General features: G+C 29.7%; 1 protein-coding gene across 1 annotated transcript; it reads right to left on the bottom strand.

The window, feature by feature from the left end:
* Positions 1 to 11,523: 11,523 nt before the first annotated feature.
* On the bottom strand, positions 11,524 to 14,181 carry LOC129309657 (uncharacterized). Its single transcript, XM_054951313.1, has 3 exons — positions 13,597 to 14,181; positions 12,018 to 13,490; positions 11,524 to 11,913 (listed from the first exon to the last, which is right to left on the bottom strand). Exons 1-3 carry the CDS (start codon positions 13,618 to 13,620, stop codon positions 11,890 to 11,892), a joined length of 1,521 nt encoding a protein of 506 aa, XP_054807288.1. The 5' UTR covers positions 13,621 to 14,181; the 3' UTR covers positions 11,524 to 11,889.
* Positions 14,182 to 25,300: the final 11,119 nt, after the last annotated feature.

Below are 25,300 nucleotides of genomic sequence, written 5' to 3' on the forward strand. Positions count from 1 at the left end.
AACTAAGTTCAATCATGCCATGGCCCAAATACACATATGGAAGTTGCAAGTGTGATCTTTAGAAGTAAATGATAGAGATGAAGGAGAGAGAACATTTTTATGATTTTCTCATGGGATTGGAAGAGAATTTTGCAACAACCAAAATACAAATTCTCAACATGAAACCATTACCTAGGTTGGGTCTGGCATATTACTAGGTGTCCGAGGATGAGCAACAGAAGCATATCTCAATAAGTCATAAGCTGGTGATGGAAGCCTCAGCTTTTTAGGTACAAGGAGAGCAAGTAGACCAAAAGGAGGGTAGATTGATAAGCCTAAATGCAATTATTGTAACAAACTCAAACACACAAAAGGAGGGTAGATGGATAAGCCTAGATGCAATCATTGCAATAAACACAAACATATAGAGGACAAGTGCTATGAACTAATTGGGTACCCTGCGGACTGGAAGAAAGGTGGATGCAAGTAGCATGGGCTCAAAGCAACCTAAGTAACGGGAAATAGCACCACCAAGCTAATCTCAGGTGTCAAAGCAGATCAGTATTGGAAGCTAATGCAATTGTTGGGTCTAGATGACAAGAATTAAACACATGCTTTAGTCAACAAGGTAGTTATTTCCTATGATGATGGGCCTTGGATAATTGATACCGGAGCCTCAGTCCTCATCACTAATAATAAAATTTTTTGTCATGCTTGAAATCTACTGAGATGCAACTTATAAAGGTACCTAACAACCATAATGTTCATGTTTAAGGAATTAGGTGTGCTATACTCTCAATAAAATTGAAGCTTGATGAAGTGCTATATGATCCCTAATTCAAATGCAATTTATTTTTAGTAAGATGATTTACTAAAGATTTCAATTGTGATCTAATCCTTTTGCTAATTTTTATGTCATTCAAGACTTGAGTATAAGGAACTTGATTGGAGTGGGTAAATGCATAGATGGTCTCTATTTCATAGCACCTTTAGAGAAAAGGGAAGAGGCAGTGGCAATGCAAGGAATAAGAGATGAAAACTTTTGACATACACGATTGGGTTATACCTTTACCAAGAATTTGAAATAACTTTCTTTATGTTTTGTTCATTTGGAAAGTAAAGAAGATGAGCTTTATGACTCTTGTATATGAGCTTTTCATAAAAGTTCAATAAAATCAAGTTCTTGTTTTCATTAATGCATTATAATATTTGAGGAGGATATTGTAATGTCTGCCTTGACATTACCAAACACACAGAACACCAAACATAGAAAACCATTATGATAACCAGGATATTCAATCCCTTAAAGTGGTTATCATAACTTAAGGTTTAGAAAGAAGATTAAAGAAGTTTCAAGAATTTGAGATCCCAAGAAACCCTTTAAAAGTTCATTTGAATTCAAACTGTAGTTTAAAACTAATTAAACAAAATAACAAAAGCATGGAAGTCAAAACAATCCTTGAAATAATATTAAAACAATATGAAAAAATTTCCCAGAAAAGGCACAATGCACCGTGGCACATGGCTTCATCTACTGCGATGGACTGCACAAAGGAAAACATCCCTTTCTATGCCTTATGCCATAGCATGACTGTCAATGCATTGCAATATGCTACTGCTATCATGATAGCACTCCGAGCCAAATTTTAAAGGGCACCATTTCACTATTTGAAGTTTGATTCGATCGATTTAAGTGTCCACATATAGCTCTTAGAGCTATCTAGCTATTGACATTGGTCACACGCCCAAAATCTAAGCCAAATAAAATTTGAATACCCAAACCTAAAATGGCACATTTTCTTTCCAAAATCACTACCAGGGTGTCCAAACTCACATCCCAAGTGTCAATACCCATGGAACTACTATTACAAACAACTTATTTATGCATTCAAGCCATAACAGTAAACTCTCAGATAAATTTAGCCACCAAAACCCCATATTTAACATAAATCCCACAAGGGGCAACTAACATACAATAATCTTTTGAATGGTGAAACAAACATATGAATTAACACGAAATGACACTTATACTAGTATCTTGACCTCTCACAGCCATTACAACACAAATACAATATCCTAGGCTAAAATACTAACAGTTTACAACTAAACTCATGCAAGTGTATCATAAACAACATATGATTCTTAGGTTGGCATATGCATACAATATTCATTACAAAACCAAAATAAAGTAAAAGGTTGTACAATAATTAGATAGTCCCTTTAACACTTGGTAGCACCTTCCTTCCCTTTGCCCTTATCGGAGCCTTCACCTGTAAAATTTAACCATGAGGTGAGTTAATGACTCAATAACCTAATAGTCTAAACAAATTACTTATGTGTGAGAACAAAAAGTGTCTATGTGAAGTGGCATTAAAAACACATGATAAGGCATATATTCACACATTTGATTATAGTATGATATGCATGATCCATACACCGCCTTATTTTCTCCTTATATCTTTCGAATGAATCTGTAGGTTGACAACTTAATAGGACCAAATTTATGTGACTAGATTGACCCAAGCTTACTATTAGTAAGAGATAGCCCCAACCAAGAGTGCCTTAGCTCATTATGGATTACAGATTAATCCTATTCATAAATACTAAGGGTGTTGATGCTCAATCTATCTCACATAGTACTAAGATTTTCAAATAATATAATGTTGAGCACTAGGGCCTTTACGGTGCTAGTGTACCATATGAATTTTCAAACAATGTCTCCAACAATACACTATGGTGAACTTCCACCCTCTCACAATGGTTATACCAAACATATACTCAATAAAGCCATACATAGTCATAACATATCATTTTCACAAATTATCATTTCTACTTATAACATAGAATTTCACAAGTAATTATACTTAAAATAGCATTTAGCTTTCAAATACTACAACATTAAAAACAACTTTTTATTCCACTTTACATAGGGTTTCTAAACCATAAACATTCCATAATAATACTATACTAGTACAAAACAAGAGTATTAGCTTTAAAAGAGTTACACAACCATCCAACACACAAATAGAAAATTTAGACAATCTAGTTACCTCAATCATTTTGTCACTAAAAGGGTTACCATAGTCAAATAACAGCTCTACACGTGTTTACTAGCACTACAATGCTTAATCAATAGTTAATTTACAAGATTAAACTCTTAATCATCAATCCATACACTAATTACCCTATTTTAACATAATTTCGGGTATCCATACTACTCAAAACCTCAATTTAACCTCAACACTTCTCCTAACACACTCCATAAATTCTACTTAACACCTAAATACATAAATAATGTCATTTCATTATCTACATTGCTTTTAATCTCCTCATTTCTACTTAGGGTTTGTTCAAACCTTGACTAAAAATTTTAAATCCATACAAAAAACCCATAAACCTAAGGTTAAAGACTTGATTTAACTCTTTAAGACTTTATTTAAAGGTAATGGGTTCAGTCATTGTCTAAGAACAACTAAAATCTCATCACATAGTACCCCAAACTTTTAAAAAATTTGAATATAGGGAGAGGGATAGATATAAGAAGCTTATTGAAAGATAAATCTTGCTGCCAATGCTTCCAAATTGATCCTAAGGTCAAGCCCTAGCAGACTACAAGCTCCCTCTATCGTTCTACTAGCGTTTTATCTTTCCTTCTTATGAATTTCAATCTAATTTGCAAACTGATAAGTATAGATTTTTGCACATGCGCCACATCACATGGCATATAAATACCTAGACACATTTTAGGCCTTTCTCCGTGCCATGACCAGCTTAAACTCTGATTTAACCCTCTTTTAAGGCTGTCCAATGATCCGTTAGCTACATTAGCCTTCCAAAAACATTATTAATAAAAAATTCACTTAATTTTATCATTATACCTTTCTAAACACCTAAAATTCTCAGAATTAAAATCTAGGATGTTATAAATATAAAGTGGCTTCTTTTATCAGCACACATTGTTTTTTTTTTACTATTGTTGATGATTATAATAAGGGGACTTGAGTGTATTTGATGAGAAATAAATTAGATGTAAGTTATTTTCTACCTTTTTTCATCAAAATGGTGGATACTTAGTATGTAAAGAAAATAAATCAAGTACGTGTGGACAACGGGTCAAAGTTCAAATATAGGTTCATGACACAATTCTATAAAGATAATGGGATTCTTCTTCAAACTTCTTGTATATACACGCCTCAACAAAATAGGGTTGTTAAATGAAAACAATGACAAATGTTGGAGGTTGCTTATACATTGCATTTTCATGCCAACTTGCTCTTAACTTTATAGGGGGAATGTATTCTCATTGTTGTGTATATCATCAATAGGATACCTTCTAAAGTGATTTAATACAAGAGTCCTTATGAGGTTATTCACAGTCATCAGCTAAAATATGAGCACATGAGTGTTTGGATACCTTGCTTGTGCTCACACGACCTACTGCAGTGATAAATTTGATGCTTGGGGGCTTGCATATGTTTTCATTGGGTACCGCAATGGGAAAAAAAGGATACAAGTTATATAACCCTCATACAAAGGAGAGCCTTATTTAATGTGATATTGTTTTCATGGAGACGTTGATCACATATCTTCTTCCAATGTAGAACTTGAACACATGCTAATTAGCTCGCTCCTTAATTGTAGAATCTCATTAATTTCTAATCCTATCGATCATACTAGTGAGAATGAGCCTAATGTGAATCACTCCAGAGAGATTGGTGGACCAATTAATGGTTTGAATAATTCAAATAATTATTAATCCTTTAAATCTTGGCCATTACATTATTTGAATAATTCATTCAACGATTCAAATAATTTTCAATCCCTTAAATCTTAGCCAATAAATGATTTGAATGATTCAAATTTGTTTCAACCCCTTAAATTTTGATGTTCAAGTCACTCTGGCGAGATTGGCTCCCCTATTATCATAGTATTAATCAATGATTCATTGCTCAACAATCTCAACTAGTTATTGAGGCTCTATAATCTCAGCCAACTCATAAAGCTCACGAGTAGATTTATTCTCACAAGAGTAAATGGATTTGCAAGACACCCAAACAACTTGAAAACTATGCCATTTACCTCCCTTTATTAGTTGCACCATCTGCGCCAAACCCATGTATCGCCCCTCATTCACGAGATATAATAAGATATCCTCTTTCTTAATTCCTCTCATATAGTCATTTCTTTTCATCCTATAAAGCTTTTCTCTCAAGAATTGTTTCTACCGATAAGTCCAAAACCTTGTTTTAGGCTCATCTCACCATTATTGGTGAGAGGCCATGAAGTAAGAGATTGCAACTCTTGAGGCCAATAAAAATGAAACTTAGAGCCTCTTTGCAATAACCTCCATCATTAACCTCACTTAATCGCAACAATTTAAATGAAGTAATTTGATTACGGACAATACCAAAAGAAGATAATATCAACCTTGGCTATTCCAACCTCTAAATATTATTTAAAAATACCTTTGAATAAAATGAAATCCTAGAAAATAACTCAAATTTGAAAAAAAAAAACTGTAATTAAGGATCTTTAAAAACATTTTCACAAAATATGGAAAAGAGTTTGAACATTTAAAACAAGTTAAATAGGGGTTAGAGAGTCATTTTTGCAAAGACAAACTTATCCACTATGGCCAACCATAAAATTTACCTTCCATTATAGCCCAACACCATATTTATCGTGGCCAATAAGGCCTTTCACCATGGCTAACATGTTAATATGGAAACAAATTTGACAACACCCATCCCAACTTTTTTGGTGACTAACTTTTGTCTCAAACCACTAATTAAGGCAATCCAAGTGTCCACATGAAGATATTAAATAATCTATCTAATAGCTTTGGCTTCAGTTAGATCCGGTACTAGACAGGGATTCTAGACACTTAGGGTTATAAGTACTCTTGTCATACTTACAACCATAACAACCAAGTGTCTCCCCTATAGCTAGCCATCAGCATGTTAAACTTTATCACACATTAATTACATTCATAATTAGACATGCATATACTACTCAACATACATAGATGCAAATGCATAACAATTAACTCACATCTATGAGATATAAATATTCAAGTCTTACCTCTCAGACTTACTATTAAACTAGAAGGCTACTAAAGTTAGAGGTAATTAATAATATTCTCAAATTGTGCAAATCATAAACATGCACCCACATGCATCACTTAACCTAATTCAAAAGGCATATAAGAGTTCATGCCATAGTGCCTAAGTCACATCATAAGCTCATGTAAATGCAATAGACAATCTGATATTTGCAAACCCTTAACATTGGCAATAATAAGTATTCTATCACACAAACTAAATGGCTAGAGACTTTACTAATGAATTTAAGCATCTCTATTCTTCATGGCTTCCCTTTAGCCTTAGACTTGGTATTTCCTAGAAAAGTATTAAACAAATGGGAATGGGATTATATAATCTTAGTAATAAAGGCATATAAATTCAAATACATAAAAGTGTAGCTAATACAATTGCATGTAAAGCAAAGGTTCACATGTAACATTCCATTGATACTCAACATAAATCATAATGTTTTTACTCATTAATCAACTAGCATGTATTTTAATGATGACGGTTATGCATGATCAATGCATTCCATTCTTATTCATCTTCTTATATCTTTTGACTGAATTCATGAGCTATCAAAATCATACAAGAATAAGTTGTGTGATTGGATTAGGCTCTCTTTCTAATTGTGAGGGGTTACTCGACCAAGATTCTCACTCCTTATTCTTAGATAATGGATTTTCCCTTCTTGAATTATTAGGGCATCATAGTTGACTAGCCACACTATCCCCTGTAGAAACCTGATGATACTAAGCATAATGCTTGACCCATGCCATCCTATAAGATAATGGCAATACTAAGCACATTTGATCAATAATAATGCCAACCACTGCGAGAAAACTCGATGGAGGCCATACCATATGGATTTCCATAACGCTCTTACTCATCCAAGTGAACTCCTACCCATCCGTGATCATGCAATTTGCTCATGTTATTTAATGACACATTATAATGAGAACTTGATTAATTTATTTCGTAATCAATCACATGCTATCAAGTCAAAGATACACATTCAATACTTAACTCTATGCCATAATCATATTCTCATATTTATTATCATACCAAGCATTCACTTAGACACATAACATAACTCAATGGTGAAATACAACCAATCATAATCACATAATTTTCAATCACACATATTGCATCTTAATCATGGAGTTCAATTAATCATAGTCACATAACTCACAACCATCGATACTAACATGATTGCATATTCATATAACCAAGATCATCTCAAGCAATTAACATTCAACTCATAATTACAAACACCAATTATCTACTAGAATTTAATTCTCAATTACCTCTACTCTTGGATTACTCTCCCAAGAGTACAATTTGATTCCCAAGAAGCTTACTAATAGTCCACGAGCACTAAGAACAGCTAATCTACAATTCATGATTAATAACAGCATTAATGACCATTAATTAGCCCCTTAATTCGATAAAGGCTTAAGATCCTAATTAGTGATATTAGCTATAAATAATTCCATTTCTAAATTTTATTTAACCTTTATTTAGCATAATGACACTATTAGCTAATCTCATTAGCATAAACTTAATTAATTAGTATTAGGGTTAACTTTAAATTCATCATTAACCACTTTAATCATTGTCATTAGCTTAAACTAACGATTATAAATGTAAAGAACCATCATTAGACTCCATTAAAGTTATATGAACAGTTGGAACTTGCCTGGACACTTGGACAACAACTCCTAACATAAGAACAACTAGAAGAAAAGTTTAATCTCATTAACTTAATTAATCAGTGTCACGATCATCTACAAAACTAGAATATTGAGTAAGGGCATCAACAATTAGTGAGATAGTATGGCTCACATGGCTTATGTGATAATTAAAGGTGCCACAAAACAAAGTAACACCATTATATTGTGACAACTAAGCAGCGTTACTTATAGCAGTGAATCCTATTTTTTACGAGAAAACCAAACATATTGAGATAGATTATTATTTCATATTATTTCGTAAGAGAAAGAGTGCAATTAAGTGAAGTGGAGCCATGAAAAAAAGGACAAAGAACCAATAAGCAGATATGCTTATGAAAGCACTTAGGAAAAATAGATTGAAGTATCTAGTAAGTAAGTTGGGCATTATGAATCTACATGCTCCAACTTGAGGGGGAATGTTGAAATTGATTGTAATTGAGCATTAATTGTAAATATTGCATAAACATAATTCTAGCAGTAACATTAGTTAGTATTAAACGGTATTTATTGTGTTTATTGCTTTAACGTGATTGTAGGGATGTAGATTCCTATTGTTTTGTATATACACACTTATAACTATGAGAAAGATGATTTTGCCTCACAAATTTCACAACTAATAATGTTAAATTATAGCTACCTCTCTCTCTCTCTCTATATATATATATATATATATAAATCAAGGATATGGGGTGGGTTTTTTCTCTTCTCATTTTTATTCTCTTTCTCTTTTTTGTTTATTAACATTTGGTATAGTATGCCAAACATAGATGATATGTGTTGAAGTGGAAGAAGCTGTTTTGGCAAAAGGAGAAAAAGGAGAATAACAATAAAGTCTCAAAACTAAATTTATGATAGCAAAGTCCTCAACAAATTTTTTTGAAAAAATAAGTTGCAAATATTGATTTAAACAATTGCAAACAAAAATTTCAATTGCAAATTGAGAGTTATATTTAAAATTAAAATTTTTTATTTGCAATTAGAACTTCTGAATTATGACTATGTAAATCAATATTTATAATTCATTTTTCAAAAAATTTTGTCAGAGGCTTAACTGTCATAAATTTATTATTTTGGAACTTTAATGTCATACATTCTTTATATAAAAAAATAAAAGAGGATGAGAGAGGAGTGCCTTTTTTGTTTTTGTAAGAAGAGGGAAAGCCTTGTTTGACTAATATTAGGGAGAATGACAATTACGTTCTAACGAAATCAATTAATTGAAATTAAATCTCAACTAATTTCAAAATGATAACTAAATTCCTTGGTCTTTCAGTAATAATAAGTCTAACAATTTTAGAAATTTGTAAGTTTGGTTTCCAATTTTGCAACTTTATTGTGATACATTTGTAACTTATTTTTAAATTTTAACAAAATAAATTTTAATAGAGAACACAAATGTTTATTTTTAATGTTTAAAGGTATGCACAGTATTAAGGAAGCAAGGTCTTTTGTAAATCCTCGAAGCTGTTAGATTTAATATTTTCAACATTAAAGATGAACATTTGTATTTCTTGTTAAAACTTGGAAAAAAATTTCAAATACATAACAACAAAATTACAAAATTGGAAGCCAAATTTGCAAATCTCTAAAGTTGTTTGATTGAATACTTTTCAATATTAAAGATGAACATTGGTGGTCCCTACTAAAATTTGGAAAAACATGTTATAAATGCATCATAACAAAGTTGTAAAACCGAACTTGTAAATTCTGAAATATTAGACTTACTATTTCTCACATTAAAGATGAACATTTGCGTTTTTTGTTAAAATTTGAAATATAAATTACAAATACATTATAATGAAATTACAGAATTTAGAGTCGAACTTACAAATCTCGATGACATACTTATTATCACTGAAAGACCAAAAAACTTTATTGACATTTTGAAATTAATTGAGACTTAATTTAAATTAATCGACCTGACTTAATCATTCTCCCTTAACATTAAGAATGTAGAGCTAGAATCTATATTGGCCCATTAACCCATGCGTAAAATCCATCTAATTGAACTTTTTTTTTTTTAATTCTCTTTGTCTCCGTGTTTTTTTCATAATTGTTGGTTTTTTAAGGACCAATTTTTTTTTGGCTACACTTGGTTGGGCCAACTTGTCAATAGAAGGAAAGCATCAAGCTTTTGTCCTGGAGATGAATGAGAAGAAACCACGATCCTTCACCTTTTTTATAATCATACTAAAAAATAAGACATTCTTAATTGCACCTTTAGAATGTGTTTGAAAGTTTGAGATTGCATAAAAAAGAACAATCATTAATGAAATGGAATAGAAGGGAGTGGAGTGAAATAGAATAATTTTTTTTTTTTTGAGAGTTTTATGATAGGAAAGAATGAATTTACATTACCATTAATTAAAAGTTATTACAAAATGAATGAAACGGAATGGTTAAAAACTTTTTTCTTTCAATATTATCCATATGATTAAATTTAAAAAAATAATTATGCCCATTAAATAATTACAATATTTATGCAACAAAAAATAACAATAATAATTGAAATTAATGGTCAAACAAGATACCCAAGAATTAAAAATAAAAAGAGCAAGCATGTAATAGAGCTTCTTAAGCAAATATTCCTATTGCACAAGATGAAAACACATCAAAGTTGTAATGTTGAAATGTGTGTGAGAGAGGGAGAGATATATATATATATATATGGTGGGAGATAAGGTTATGCATTATGCTTGAATCCCTGATCAACCCGGCCCTGCCTGAGGCATTTAGGCACATAGAGTTAGGCATTGGCAAGGGTCAAACCTTGTTTTGTCTGAGTATGTGCGAATTTTTTTTATTTTTTAAATTTTTTGGAAATAATATTTATCTTATAGAATTATTGTTTATTGAATGTTATCATGAATTATGTTATTTTTATTATCTTTTAGACATTTTTTTATCATTAAAATTTTTTAAATCTCTTTAAAAATTTAAAATTTTTTTTTAAAAAATACTTTTGATTCTAATATTAGTTTTATGAAGAATATGTTTTAAATAATAATAATAATATTTTTAAGGAAAATATATTTTTAAAAAAATACTTGTAAAAATATTTTCTGGTCAATTGGGCCAGCCTGGTATCCAACTGCACATTGGGCTAGGCACTGAGTAAGGGTCATGCTTAGCTCGATCCTGCCAATGTGCAACCCTAACAGGAAGCAAGAGAGATGGTTGAAAAATGAAAATAATAGAATAGATTTTTAATTAAGATAAGAGGTTGGGTAACTTTGTAAATGAAAATAATAGTAGGGCTTTAGAGACCTTTTTATGCCATTCCATTATTCTTTAAAAAAAACTCATAAATAACTTAGATCTTTTAGCCATCCCACTCCATTCCATTCTCCTTAAAAAATCTATCAAACATAGTGTTAAGAACAACTTAAAAATAAATTATAGCAATCAAAGTAAAGTTGCTACATATTTAATTCCTCTGTAGAAATTGAGTTAGCTGATAATCATACTAACAAATAATCTCTCAAACAGAGTATATACTGATTCATGACCCTTGTTTTTCACAGCTTCTTGATTAATATATATATATATATATAGCCCCTAATGATCTGTATAAACAGGGTGATACATTCAGGACTTTCAGAAAGCAAACAATTTTCCATGAAAAGCCTAAAAAGGATCTGAAGAATAAAAGAAGCAGCATATAAATTTTGATGAGTTTAGCATTGGCTTCTCATGAAACAGTAACTTATCTGCTCTCACTTCCACTATGAGGTTGGAAAATCGCCACAACATTTTATTCTCTCTCATGGCATGACAATACAGTATCAGGAAGCTCCTCACTCTGCTAATTCAAGTATACATCAAAACTCAATCTGAGATAAAATAAAAAAATAAAAATAAAGAAAGAAACAAACAAACAAAAGAAAAAAAGAACATTCTTAACTCTACTGGAGCTTCAAGTCACTGTAATATCAGTGCCTAATGTACAAGATGAAGTTACAACAGGATATAGACATTTCAAAAACTATCTTCAAAATCAATGAATCTACTCTATGGCCTCAAATCCACACGTCTTAAAACTATCAGATACCTTCACGCACTTCTACCAAATGATGCATTGACCAGTCACCTAATCAAATCCAGAAGTACAGCATTGCCTGTTCATAGATATTTTTTGATCATCATATTAATCAGAACAGATCAATTACAAACAAAGGCAACAACACCAGAGAATATGTATGTGTATGTGTTTGTGTCTTACCTCTTGAAGAGGATCCAAAAGCCCATCATCCTTAGGTGGAGATTTTCTTGCTTCTGAGCTTACAATCTCTTCCCTCATTGATATGACCTGGCTGAGTATTTCCTTCAAGAGCGTAAGCTGCTCTTCACCATCCCCTTCATGTGTAATCTCTTGCCTTGAGCTCATCACTCTCTCCCTCTCCTTCTCAAGCCTCTCGATTCTCTTCGAAAGAAGGTGAAACTCGGCTTCCCCGTTGCATTCCAAACTCGTTCCTTCCATTTTCTGGCCAAACATACAAGTGATCTTATTGTTATTATTATTACTACCACTATTTGGACTGTGTGCTTTTGTTTCCATGTTTGTGCTCAGAATTCTCATTAGCTTTCCTGAATCATATCTAGAGAATGCTTCAGACTTGTCCTCTGGCACTTCTGGGTCTGGTTTTGTTAATCTGTTATCTAAATCTGATCTCAACCTCTCAAGTCTATTTTCCCCATGTTTATTGACTCCATTATTCTCCCCACGACCAGGTTGTGGAACTTCAAACACATCATGAACATTTACTGAGCAAGAAGGATCTAGAATTACTTCCCTATTTTGCTGCTTAACTTCATGATGAACTTGATCTGAACTAATACTAGAGATTGTCTTACTCCTTGTTCTTGGAAATAATGAACATGATCTGTGTCTCCTAATTCTCAGGTTTGGAACCTTGTTTCCTTCTCTTTCCTTACAATCTGATATCTCTTTCACCTTCTCATCTAACTTTATAATCTGTTGCCAGTATGAATCAAGGGTTTCATGTGTAGATTCTACCGAGTTTTTGGCGAAATCCGTGCTTTGTTGAACAGCTTTTTTCTCAGTTTTCTCTTCCTCTATTGTTTGATTCATATCTGTATGATGATGTGGACTTGGTGATCTTTCTCTCTTCTTTGCAGCTCTCAAGCTGCTCTTATTTACAGGTAAAGGAGGCAATGAATGGAGTCTTCTGACAGATCCATTTTCTGAGTTCGTCCGAAGATGTTCATCAGTTCTTTGAAGCAACTGATTATTATTATTACTACTATTGTTCTCTTGAAGCTCAAAGTCATTGAGATTAGGATCACATCCAAGGTCATGAAGCTTTCTCTTACAAGCCTGAACTTGATTCTCCAGAGAAGAAATCTCCATGTCTTTCTGAAACATAAGCTCTTCGAAGATCTCAAGAGTTGTCTCTGCATGTTCCAGCTTCTCCTCCGCCATTCTCTCATACTGTCGAGCCTCCATCTTCACTGCTGCTTTCTCTCCTTGCAGACGCAGAATCATGTCAAGAGCTTCACTCGCTGCTGTTGCAGAAGCTTCTCTTTCCTCATCCAACTCTGCATATAGCTTCTGCAGAAGTTGTTGCTGAGCGCGAAGCGTCTCCTTCATCGCTATAATATCACTTTCCACCATTGTTCCACTGCTCAAGCTAGCAGCTTCTGCCATTCTCAGAATCTCACCAGCAGAAGCAATCTCTTATTTATAAAGCAATTTTGTTTCAGCAATCAATATTGAACAAAATCTACATCTGATACGATCAAAGAAGGAACAAGAGAGGTATGTATATCATTGAACGTACCTGCAGGGGAATCAAATTGTTCATGGAAATTACAGAGTACAGCTTAGGGCAGAGAAGAGAAGGAGAAGGTGATCTATCTATCTGGTGATCGCAAACGAGTACGACGGATTCATTAGGAAATAACAGAGCTTCTGGTTCAAGGAAAGGCAAAGCCTCTAGTGGTACGAATCGAATTGGAGAAGCAAAAGGAAAGGAAAGTGGAGATTGGTCCAAAAGAAAGGACGAGAAAAAGCGGAAGAAAATGATGGATTTAAGAAACAGCACAGGCTCATGCAATAGAAAAAGAAGGAATTGGAGAACCAAATTATAGCTTCCGGATTAGCATGTATTCATCAAAAGAGACAAATAAGGAAAGCCCCAGGGGAGAAAAATACAGAAAAAACAACGAAGGGCCAGAGTTCACTAAGAAATTAATTTTCATGGCGACGAAAGGAAAGGAGATTAAAAAGATCAAAACTTGAATAATGAATTTTGGTGGGGTTTTCGTTTTCTACAGAACGAAACCCAGACAAGATGATGATGATGCATAAACAACGTTGATGAGAAAGTGTGTTGTAGTTTTAGGATTCTTTTAGGATCTGCATTTTCTCAGCGGTGAATAATGATTTCCATGTAGGGCCCTTGTCATCTTTCCTTCTCCCTCAAGTGCTCCGAGCCCCTTCTTTTTTGTTCATGTTTTTTCTCGCCTTCTTTATTTTTGTTTTTTTTTTGTAATTAAATTTTTAGTTTTTAAAAGACCGTTGGTTGGTAGTGGCGTCGTTTCCAACGGCTATAACAAGCTCTGATCACGTCACGACCACCGACCACATCTAGAAATGAAGCTCCAAACCCTTGGAGTCAACCTCCAGCTCCATACATACGAAGAACCCTCCTCCATAAGATACGCGCCGTGACATTGAGAGATTGATTTTAAGCCCAATTCTTCTTTAGCTTTCGAGACTTTTTTTGTTTTCCTGTTTTTGGGATGAAAATGATACCAAAATTAGAAAGGACTACAACCTAATCAATGTTTTCACACAGTTTTTTTTATCATCCACTGCTTTGGAACAAAAAAGTAGAGGTTGATCAAAGATAACAAAATAAATTAAATTGGTGTTGGCCTCTCTGTACATAAAATTCAAACTAATATGCTAATCCTTATACAATAAGGATCTAGCTTGATTGATGATATCTTTAAAAGGATGATGAGGGAGTAATTAAATTGATTGTCTCAACAGAGTCTGTAAAAATTTAGTGTGCTTTTTATTTTTAATTTATTAAAAGTTCATTGGCTAAAAGTTCATTTGATGAAAGTCAATTTTACAAAAGTCAGTTATTATAATGAAATTTGTATTTAAATAATTTTTTTTAAAAGTTAATTTAACAAAGTGAAAGTTGTTTGAATTATGATAATGATTGAATAAAAATAGAAGAGTGAGAATTAGTTGATGACAAAATTATGCAAAGTACTTTCAAAAAACTATTCAAAGTTAAGTTTAAAAAATAAATTTTTGGAGTTTTTTGGATGTAGTTTTTAAATAGACTTTAAAAACAATTTAAAAAAACCAAACTACTTTTTTATTCTTGAATCTTCAAAAGTCCTTTTTGAATATAAAATAAAAAGTAAGTAAACCAAACAGGTCCTTAAACAGATTGTTATCCCAATATAGTTGAAGGTTGTAAATAATACGAAATATTTATTTTATTTATTTGAATACAAGGTCACAGAAAAACTATGTAAAGAGATTAAAGTCAAGTCACATTTAAAATCATAAGGTTAATACAATCGAGCAAACATTTATTCAATAGCAAGAGGATATTACCAATGTAAGCATTAAATTGTAATATACTATATATACAAATAGTTTCTAAAAACCGTAGTAGTTACATGACATGTACTTGGTTTTTCTCCCTTGCAGATTCTCCCCAGTACACCTTTATTGTAAATCTATAAACTGTTTAGATTGCTTAATGATATAGATTAAATTGTTTGTTTAAAAAACTATCAAATTTAAATCATTAAATCCAACTTGACAGTTTATATATTAAGGCTTACATAAATGCTATACATTACCAAATAAGCATCTTGAAATGTTCAAATTATATATACTTAAAGTCCCAAAGTCTTTTACCCCTCTATTGGGTGGAAGGGAATAGAGGGGAGGGGATATTTTAATAGATTTGATTTTTTAAAAACATGAATAAATGAGGTTATAAATTGAACTCATTAGAATCTTCTCTCCCCATCAAACCAAACTAACCATTAGGTTAAACAAGATAGGTTGCCAAGTTATCAAAAATTCCCTAGGATAGCATTTAGATTAATGAATTTGAATTTAGATTTTAGGTTTAAAATTTTATATTTAAAATTAATGTATATTTAAGATTTTTTTTGTTAGGACAGTAGAAAAATTTCAAAGAGAGAAAGAAAGGGAGAAATGAGGTTTGAAATAAAACCAAAGATCAGTGATGACAATCTTATATCTATTTTTAAATTCATGAAAGATAAAAATGAGAGATAAGAGAAAGGTGAGTGATAGAAACACCTATGATGAAAACAAAATAAATAGGAGTATTAAAGTGACTAAAATTTCAAATAAGTAGGCTACAAGGAGAATTTGAAATTGTAAATAAATTATATAATAAGAAATGGATTAATCTAAATCCATAGATTTTATATTTCCAAATAGGGAATTTAGCTTAAATTCAATTTTTCATTAATCCAAATACAAAATAATATAAAAAACAAAAATAAATATCCCCCTCTATTGGGAAATCCAATGAAGGATTTTTTTTTAAAAAAAAAATTAACTACTCTTTTGAATCTAATTCTCAATTCCTTAGTAGCAAGAAATTATTACATAAACCTAATGTATTTTGTCATTTATAGACTATTCAATAAAAATATAACATGTCACATAATTATACGTATAAATTAATTCTACTATTGTCTATTAATGATGATAGAGAGGGGGGAAGATAAGAAATTAAATAAATATACTATTCCAAAAATAAAATCGTTAGAGATAATAACATATAATATTTTATTTAATTAAAATGGTGCAATTTTATTAAATAGTTTACAAATAACATAGTTCATCGGGTCTATGTAATAGTTTGTTACTCCTCTTGTTTTAGCCCGTTCATTTCAAGAACTTGAATATTCTTAATTCCTTTTGTTATAATTACGATTTCTTTGGCTCTTTTATGAGTTATAATCATATCATTATTTGCTTTGTGTGTTTGAGTATTTCCTTATTTATTATGTAATTAGTATTTTGAGTTTAACTAATCATCACAAGATAAAAACTATTTAGAACTAACAATAAAAATACATCAAGTATAATTTCTTTTAGATATAATTTAATTTTGAATGCCATTTATACTAGTTTTCAAAACAATGCATCAGGAAAATGTTGTTGTTCTTATTATAACTACGTGGAAGTGTATAAACTTAATTAATGATACAAATGATTTGAAATTTTTATAAATACATAGATGTTAAAGATGTATTTGTTGTCCTCATATGCTCAAATATTTGAGATACTTAAGTGACATGAATAAAAACAAAACATATTATGTTTTGAATCTCATGATTTACCAGCCAATTTCCTTAGAAATTTGACATTTACTTTTAGAGTTAAAGGATAAAAATATTCATAAAATATTTTACAAGGAGCTATAGTTATTCTAAATTACATTATAGTACAATTACGTCCATAAGCCGTTAGTGCAAAATTTCTCAATACATAATAATAAAAATCAAATGTCTGTTAAGTAAAGGTTGTGGGTCTTGTAAGTTATGACAAATAAATAAATTATAATAATAATAACATATAAATTTTAAATCTAAAATTAAAATTGATATTCATCAATCCAAACATTATCTTTAAAGAATTCACTATCATTTTACTAACTTGTATAAAACTTTGTTAGATGAACGAGTACCTAACAAGTAATAAGAAGCTTCTGGCAAAAAAAAAAAACTAGTAATATGAAGTACAATTTTTCAAACTTCAAGAATTTACATTTACAAGTATACCGCTTGAGGTGGAAAATAGGAGATGGTACAATTCAATTGCTTGGGGCATATTATCAATAACAATGATTTAAATTGATCTTCAGAATATTTTTTAATAAAATATTAAACCAGAAACTAAGTCAAATTTGAGGTTGAGGGTTCACATTAATTTGCAGGGAAACTTAATGGTAGTGGAAAGAAGCTAGGCCGCTCATTCAGGATAAGGATAAGGATAAGAACTTTATTAAATAAAGGCTTTGATTACTTTAATTAATAACTGCCTCCGATTTTTATTACTCCTTTTATTTTATTTATCAAGCAAAAAGAGAAATTTTTGTATTATATTTATAAATCACATTAATAAATTTTTTTATCCTTAATTAAATGTTAAAAAAATATATTGTTAAAATATATATTTAATAGAAATAAAATTTATAATTTATTAAATTTTTAAATAAAGTTAAAAAGTTTTAAATTTTTCTTGATTCTTCCCGTGAACATGTTAAATGTTACTTATAAATATGATATAGGAGTATATTGTAATATGTCTCATATATTTAAATAAAATTATAAATTTCAAGAAATATTTATCAATTTTTTTAAATTGCTAATCATAAAGTCAATTTTAATTTCAAAAGACAAATTTGTTTCATTAATTATAGAAATGATTTAATCCAATTTTTTTATTCTAGATACAGTTATTATACTTAAAAGGAGCTTTTTAAATCTGAGCTATATTTAAAAGTGGAGTAACATATTAATATTTGCTCTCTCAACTCTTTATTATAAATTACTTTCAACTATCTCAATGGATAAGGAAGTTAGTTTATTAAGTCTATCTTAAAATAAAACGGGTGTTCCAACTTTGCCTCAGTTAAATAGGAAAAACTAGCACATTTAAATGGTCATATAAAAGTACTAAATTAAAATTAAATTATAATACATTTTAGTAATTTGCAACACGGTAAAATAGAAAAATTTTACTTAATAATCCTTCATGTAACTTATATTAAAGGTTAAAAAATTCTTTTAAAAGACACATTTAAAATAGGTGGTTGGATGAAGTATTTAATATATTAATATGATAATTTTTTTATTTTATTGCTTGGTTTCCTAAAAAATTTAGAGCATTATTGCTAGCTATTTACACCAATTTAAATATCATTATGTGAAATCATTATTATTTATAGTGGTTTCACGAATATCTCAAAGATGTGTTTGATATTTTTATTTGATGCAAGTATAAATTCAAAATTCAAGCGCAAGATTTTAAGAACTAAGATAAATTGATTCATGAAAAAATCCAACCAAGTCGCTACTTGATTATATTAATATATTAATAACCTAAGCCAAATTCGTGAAGGGTTCTTTGACAGTTTACCAATAGAGATAGGGACAGATTTGATGGAGTGGGACCTTTTGACATTTATTAATTATTTCTACAGGGTGTAAAGTCTTTATTGAGAACGTTCCAAATTCAATTAATGATTTTTCTTTTTTAAAGAAGTCTAATATATACGTATTATATTAAATAGTAAAGTAATGAACATGCATGCTGCTTTATTTGACTAATCATTTCATATCGGACCCCTCTGTTACAAAGATATTAATAATTTTTAAAAAAATCATTCATTTAACATTAAGCCCTAATTCATTTTTTTTCTATCTCCATTAAATTATGACTAGTATTTTAATGTATCATTACTTTTTTATTATAAAACATTTTATATTTTGAAAAAAATATGAAACCAGTTACAAAAAAAAAACTTTATAAAACACTCTTTATCTATTAAAATACCCTCTAATTTTTTTTTTTACTCCATCAAATACTATCTCATTCTTATTGTAAGAATTTTATAGCTGAATCATGTAAATAGTGATGATAAGTTAAAATTAATTAATAAGATAAATGAACAAGCTAAACCTCTAAATTGTAAGTTAAGGAGCATCATAGATCTTGAACTTATTTATTATGTGAATGATTTGTTTAATTTTTTGAAAACAATGCAATCTAGCTCTTGCCATTTATAATAATTAACTTTGATAATTAGATGGTCAAAAAATTACAAAAAATGACCTAAAAAAATTTTGGTCTTTTTGATAATTTTTTTATCATTGTTTGTAATTTTTGAGTCTTTTATTATAATTTTTTATTATTTTTTTTATAATTTTTGAGATCATTTTCTGTTATTTTTTGGTTAATTAATTTTTGTCAATGTCAGGATCATATTACATAATTTTTTAAAATTAAAAGAATAATTTATATAATAAATGAGTTTACTATTTATGTTGTCATTTGATCTAAAGTTTAAGAAATAATTTACTAATTTATTCTATTTAATAACTATAATTTATTTAAAATCGTGTTTTCAAAACTATTATTCAATTTAGTTAATAACCTTGCAAGTACAATATGTCAAATTGATATACCATTCCTTCTGCTTTTTTTTTTTTTTTTCATGCATTAAGGTAACGATTGATTGGCCCAAACAAGGAAAAGAAACGATTGATTTAATTAGTGTATACTGGATTTTTTTTTTGAGAAAATGACAGAAAAATACTTTTAAAATATGTAAATTATAATTAGGCACAAAAAAAATGTAGTAATGATTATTTTCTAGGTTCTAAAAAATTGTTTGATATTTTTATCTTTTGTTAAATGACATCTTTACCCTTGTAGAGAAGATCATTTATCTCACTAAATCATTAACTACTTTATTTTGAGAAATGATTACTTTTCTTAAAAAAATAATTATAATGAAATAACAATTACTCTCTCCGTAAAAATATAAGGTATTTTAAATCGAATCTTACCCTTCAATAAAGTAGTTATCTACTTTCAAACTAATCATATCTTTCTATATTTATCTCTATTAAACACCTACAATAAATATAAAATTATTTATCAATAAGGGCACTTTTAGAAAAAAATGATAATGATTATACCTCAAAAGATTACAAATGCCTTACATTTTTGAACATATAACTTTTTAAAAATACTTTATATTTTTAAATGAAAAGAGTATAAATTATTTAGGGTAAATTGTTTTTTATCAGTGAAGCCCAACATAACTAAAGATTAGTTAATACTTTTTTTTTTAAATAACTACTTCTTTTTAAAAAATGACTAAAATGAAATATCAAATTACAAGTTACTCGTGCAAAATTTTTATCAAAATGAAAAAGTAATTATTTCGTTCTTTTAAGAAATGATTAGTTTTTTTTAGTGAAATTAGTAAATAAAAAATATCAAATTACAAGTTACTATTTTTTATCAATAAAGTCCAATATAGATGGTAAGAGTAATTTAGCAGGTCATATATCATTGATGTAATTTCATTGTAATTATGAATGCATTTTATTTGGTTAAAAAAATTTATAATTTGTTATTCCATTCTAGTTATTTTTCAAAACAATGTAGTTACTAATGTACTAAAATAAAATATTTTTTTATATGGGCAAACATGTAAAAAAATAATATCTAAGTTCTCAAAGACTAAAAATTAATTTTTATATTTTTGAATATTTAATTGTGATTTATATATTTTGAAAGCATCTTTTTATCATTTTTTATTAATTTTTTTGGGAGAAAAAAAATTAATCAGCCTTGAGATTATTGTGACCGTACAATATGGATCTGCTTTCCATGCATCCATCATCATTCATTGTTTATTATATGAGATTCCCAATCAGCTCTCATCCTCAGTTATTTATCTTGTCAGCGGTCGCTTCACGTCTACAAGCTCCCACAAATAAAGGACATATCAGGAAGGTGTTAATTGTATACAAACATTTTATTTTGATATTTTATAAAAACCATGAGGTCCCAAAAACATATATTATATTTAATTTTATTATATTCCTGTTTTTTTTTAGTCCCTATATTTTTTTTTGTTTGGTATTTTAAGTTTTACACTTTTGTTTTTTATTATTTTTGATCCCTCTATGAGCAAAATATAGGAATCTTGAAAGGATCTAAAATAATAAAAAATAAAAGCGTAGGAACCTAAAATACTAAAAAAAATATAGAGATTAAAAGCAAAATGCGAGTAAAGTATAAGGATCAAATGTTATGTTTAACCTTGATATAAATTTAAATTGGGTCAAATTTTAATTAGAGAGAAGTTTTTTTATAATTACATAAAGAGTTAAGCGAGATTAAACCTACCAAATGGTGCTTTCAAAGATGAGCATCATACCATTAGGCCAAAGAATTATTGACAACAATGATCTTATAATCTAATAACCTGTAAGCTCCCCATGTAAATGAGAGATCATGAGTTCAATCTTACTTGTCAAATCAAGTTATTAGTGCTGGTAACCTTTCTGGAAGGAAATTCGCATGCAATTTACACAACTTGCAACATCCTCCTTTAAAGGAAATGTTTGATGCACAATAGAGCACCATACCAATGTCCCTTTGCCCTTGTGTCTAGTAGTTACCAATGTATTGATAGATTCCGAAGGCATTATCTTATTTTAAGTGAATGAAAATCTATTAACTATAACCAATAAGAATTGGGCATAGTGAAAAAAGCTCATCCTTCACAATATGGCAAATCAATGTTTGAATTATCACTAGGAGAATAGCTCATATTTAGTGGCTAACCGTGCTTCGAATTAGATTACACTAGTGCTCAATCAAAAAAAAAAATTTAACTACAATCCCTGTGATGCAAGAAGTGATAAAGCTTCCCCAAGTCCCTCCTAGTATTTTATTATGTTCTTTGACATAGTTGGTGAATCAAGCTGTGCTATAATCTGAGTTGCAATGTAACAATACTTTGTGGAATTGGTTACTTCACCACCACACTCTCCCTTATCACTGTTTTAGAGATGAGGTCTTTGGGTAAGCAAAATGAGCCTGAGGAAGGCAAGTTTATGACTAGCTTATAAGAATTGCTACCTTTTATCTTGTAAACAAGTTGCTTAATATTTCTTTACACGTACATTCCATAGAGTTTGCCTTTGAAGTAAGTTCTATTATTATAATTTATGTTGAATGCGTGTAAAAGATTGCATCCATATCATGCAATGTTTTGCATTATGGAAAAACTAATTATATTCACATTAATAGAAATTGGTCCATTGCATAAAAATTTGATCGATAATTTATAACATCTTGAGTTCTAATTCCATTACTAATATGATAACTTCATTAACGGATGATCTATAAGTATCTCCACAAAAAGAAATACACACACACACACACAAACCTTTTAAAACAAATGTAGTTTGGAGAAGAAGAATTTTGACATAAGTGATTTATTTTAGTTTAGCCTAATCACTTGGCACATGTCCAATATTTAAGATGATACTTGAGAGTTTTTACTAAAATCACTTTAATGGGTGTTTGCAACTACAGTATACAAGACTTCATAAGTTTTGATTTCACTTTACAACCACTTACACACCTTGTAAACTATTAAACCCTTAGGAAGAATTTTCTTAATATTTCAAAATAAAAAATAAGATTTCTAAAACACGAACTCTCAAAAGAGTAGATAGAAATATAGTGAAAGTTTCATAAAAAAAAATGTAGTGAAACCTTATAAATTAGTAAAACAGATAGTTTTTTTTGCAAATAATGAATGTAATAGGTAAAACTAGGCCTGTGCATGGGTAGGGTCACAAATAATACATTTGTTGTTTGGAAAAAAAACCTAGATTGTTAGAAGATGAAATTCAAATTTTTGTGGAATTTTTGGTTGAAGAATGTGATTATTAGATTAAACAACTTAGTTATACTTGTTGAAATATGAAATTGTGGTTGGATTGGAAGTTATGTTAAATTTTAGATTCTTGGAATGTTTAATCCAAATTTCTTTGAAATTTTTAATTTGGATAGTTGGATAATTGTTTGACTTGAAAATTTATTTGGTTAGAAACTTGGGATATTAAAGTGGTTATGTTTAAAATTTCATTGGGTTTGAAATTGATTTGGTTTACCATTTGAAACTCAAGATTTGGTATAAAAAGGATTTGATTGGAAGCAAGTAGTGGAATTGTTTTGAAGTGATAAATGTGTGTGAATTGGTTATATGGTTAGGTAGAATAATTTAGCTGTTGTGACAAATGGAAGAATGTTATTGGGATGTTCGTGCATATATGTTGCATTCTAGTTGTTGTTTGAGCTTTGTAGGCATTGTTGTGAGTTTTTGAGTGGCTAGGATTTTTACCTCTAGATTGTCGTGTGGAGGTTGCTTGGTTGCATGAAGTGGTTTTGGCTAGCCCTATTGCCCTTTTAACTTAAAGGTTGAGGTAATTGGGGTTTAAATCTTGTTATAACATGTACATGTAATAGATAGTTTTCGTATGTATGAGAGTTTCTAATGATATTTACTAATTATAATTATCCTTTTTCTAGTATGGAACAACTAATATTGAATTCATACTAGTTTATGGTAATTATATGAATATGGGTTTAAAGAAATGGTATTTGATAATATATATATATATATACACACACATATATTGTTGTTGATATTGAAATATTTTGGATTTTAAAAATGATTTTGAAAGCTTAGGAAATGATCTTTGAAATTAATATTGTCTTAGACAATTTAGAAGAATTTTGAGAAGTTATAAATTAGCATTTCAAACTTGTTTGAATTCAAAGAATGAATAAGAAAGTGGTGTTATGTCCTTTTGGAGTTGAATATGGGAATTATATTTTGATAAACATTTGTACAGTGTACCCAATATTTGTAAAATACATTTGGGGAGTGTCTCATGTAACTTCCAAAAATTTAAAATCTAGAATAAATTGATTAATTAAAGGATAAATTAGTTAAAAATGATTAATTAATTTAATTATATTTTTGGGTTGCTAATTGATTTTTTAAGTTATATTTGACTCTAAATTGAGTTAGGATGGAAGTTGGATCAAATTGGGTGGTATTAAGGGGGAGCAAAAATGACATTTTGCTTGCCTGCGGCAACACACGCCATAGCACAGACAGCTTAAAATATAAAAATCATCAGAAAAAGATAGTTTTGTGGGGGTAAGACCGAGGACATGAAGGAGAAGACTTTGGGCACTACTAGGGCTTCATTTTAAGGGGATTTTGAAGATAAATTAGGCCTTCAAACTCTTGATTAAGTTTCCTACCCTTCTCCTCTACCTTTTCATCTCATTTTTCATGGAATTTGAAAGTAGGAGAATTTACTTTGAATGGATTAAGCTATGAGCCTGTGTTTTAAAAATTTAAATTGATTTTAAAGGTTTAATTTAAGTTTCTTAATCTTGGATAAATGGTAATATGAAGCTACTTTGTTGTTTGGTGAAAGTTAGATCAAGCCCTAGCTTGATTATGGGGTTTTGAAGTGTGATAAGTTAAGATATTAAGTGTTATGTTGTGATAGAGTGAGAGGGAGGTTTGAGGGAAATGTGTGGACAAATTGTAATCTTGGCAAGCCTCTTTATTGAGAATATGAGTAAGAAGTAGGAGAATTGGGATGTTATTGATAGCTAATAGTGCTTGTGTTAATTGAAAATTAATATATAGTACTTATTGATGTAGATTCTGTTATGGAAAAACTTGTCTTGACATAAGAAGAGATTTAGTACCACAGGTACCCCTTTTAGTAACAAAAGGGTTAAGATAACTAGATAATTTATATTATTTATTATCTTGTATAAGTTATTCTCAAGTTGTTCTTGTATGATTTGTTATGTATATATATATAAATTTTGTAAAAGTT

This window comes from Prosopis cineraria, unplaced genomic scaffold (assembly GCF_029017545.1).
Source record: "Prosopis cineraria cultivar Desert tree isolate PC_DT_omini unplaced genomic scaffold, ASM2901754v1 PC4, whole genome shotgun sequence".
Classification (NCBI taxonomy): Eukaryota; Viridiplantae; Streptophyta; class Magnoliopsida; order Fabales; family Fabaceae; genus Prosopis; species Prosopis cineraria.

What these genes read in the sequence shown, in the direction of transcription:
- LOC129309657 (XM_054951313.1), bottom strand. Translation starts at nt 13,620, where the DNA reads ATGAACAATTTGATTCCCCTGCAG. An exon ending in ACAATTTGATTCCCCTGCAG is followed by an intron (nt 13,491 to 13,596) that starts GTACGTTCAATG and finishes TATAAATAAGAG; the next exon opens with ATTGCTTCTGCTGGTGAGAT. An exon ending in TTTTGGATCCTCTTCAAGAG is followed by an intron (nt 11,914 to 12,017) that starts GTAAGACACAAA and finishes ATCTATGAACAG; the next exon opens with GCAATGCTGTACTTCTGGAT.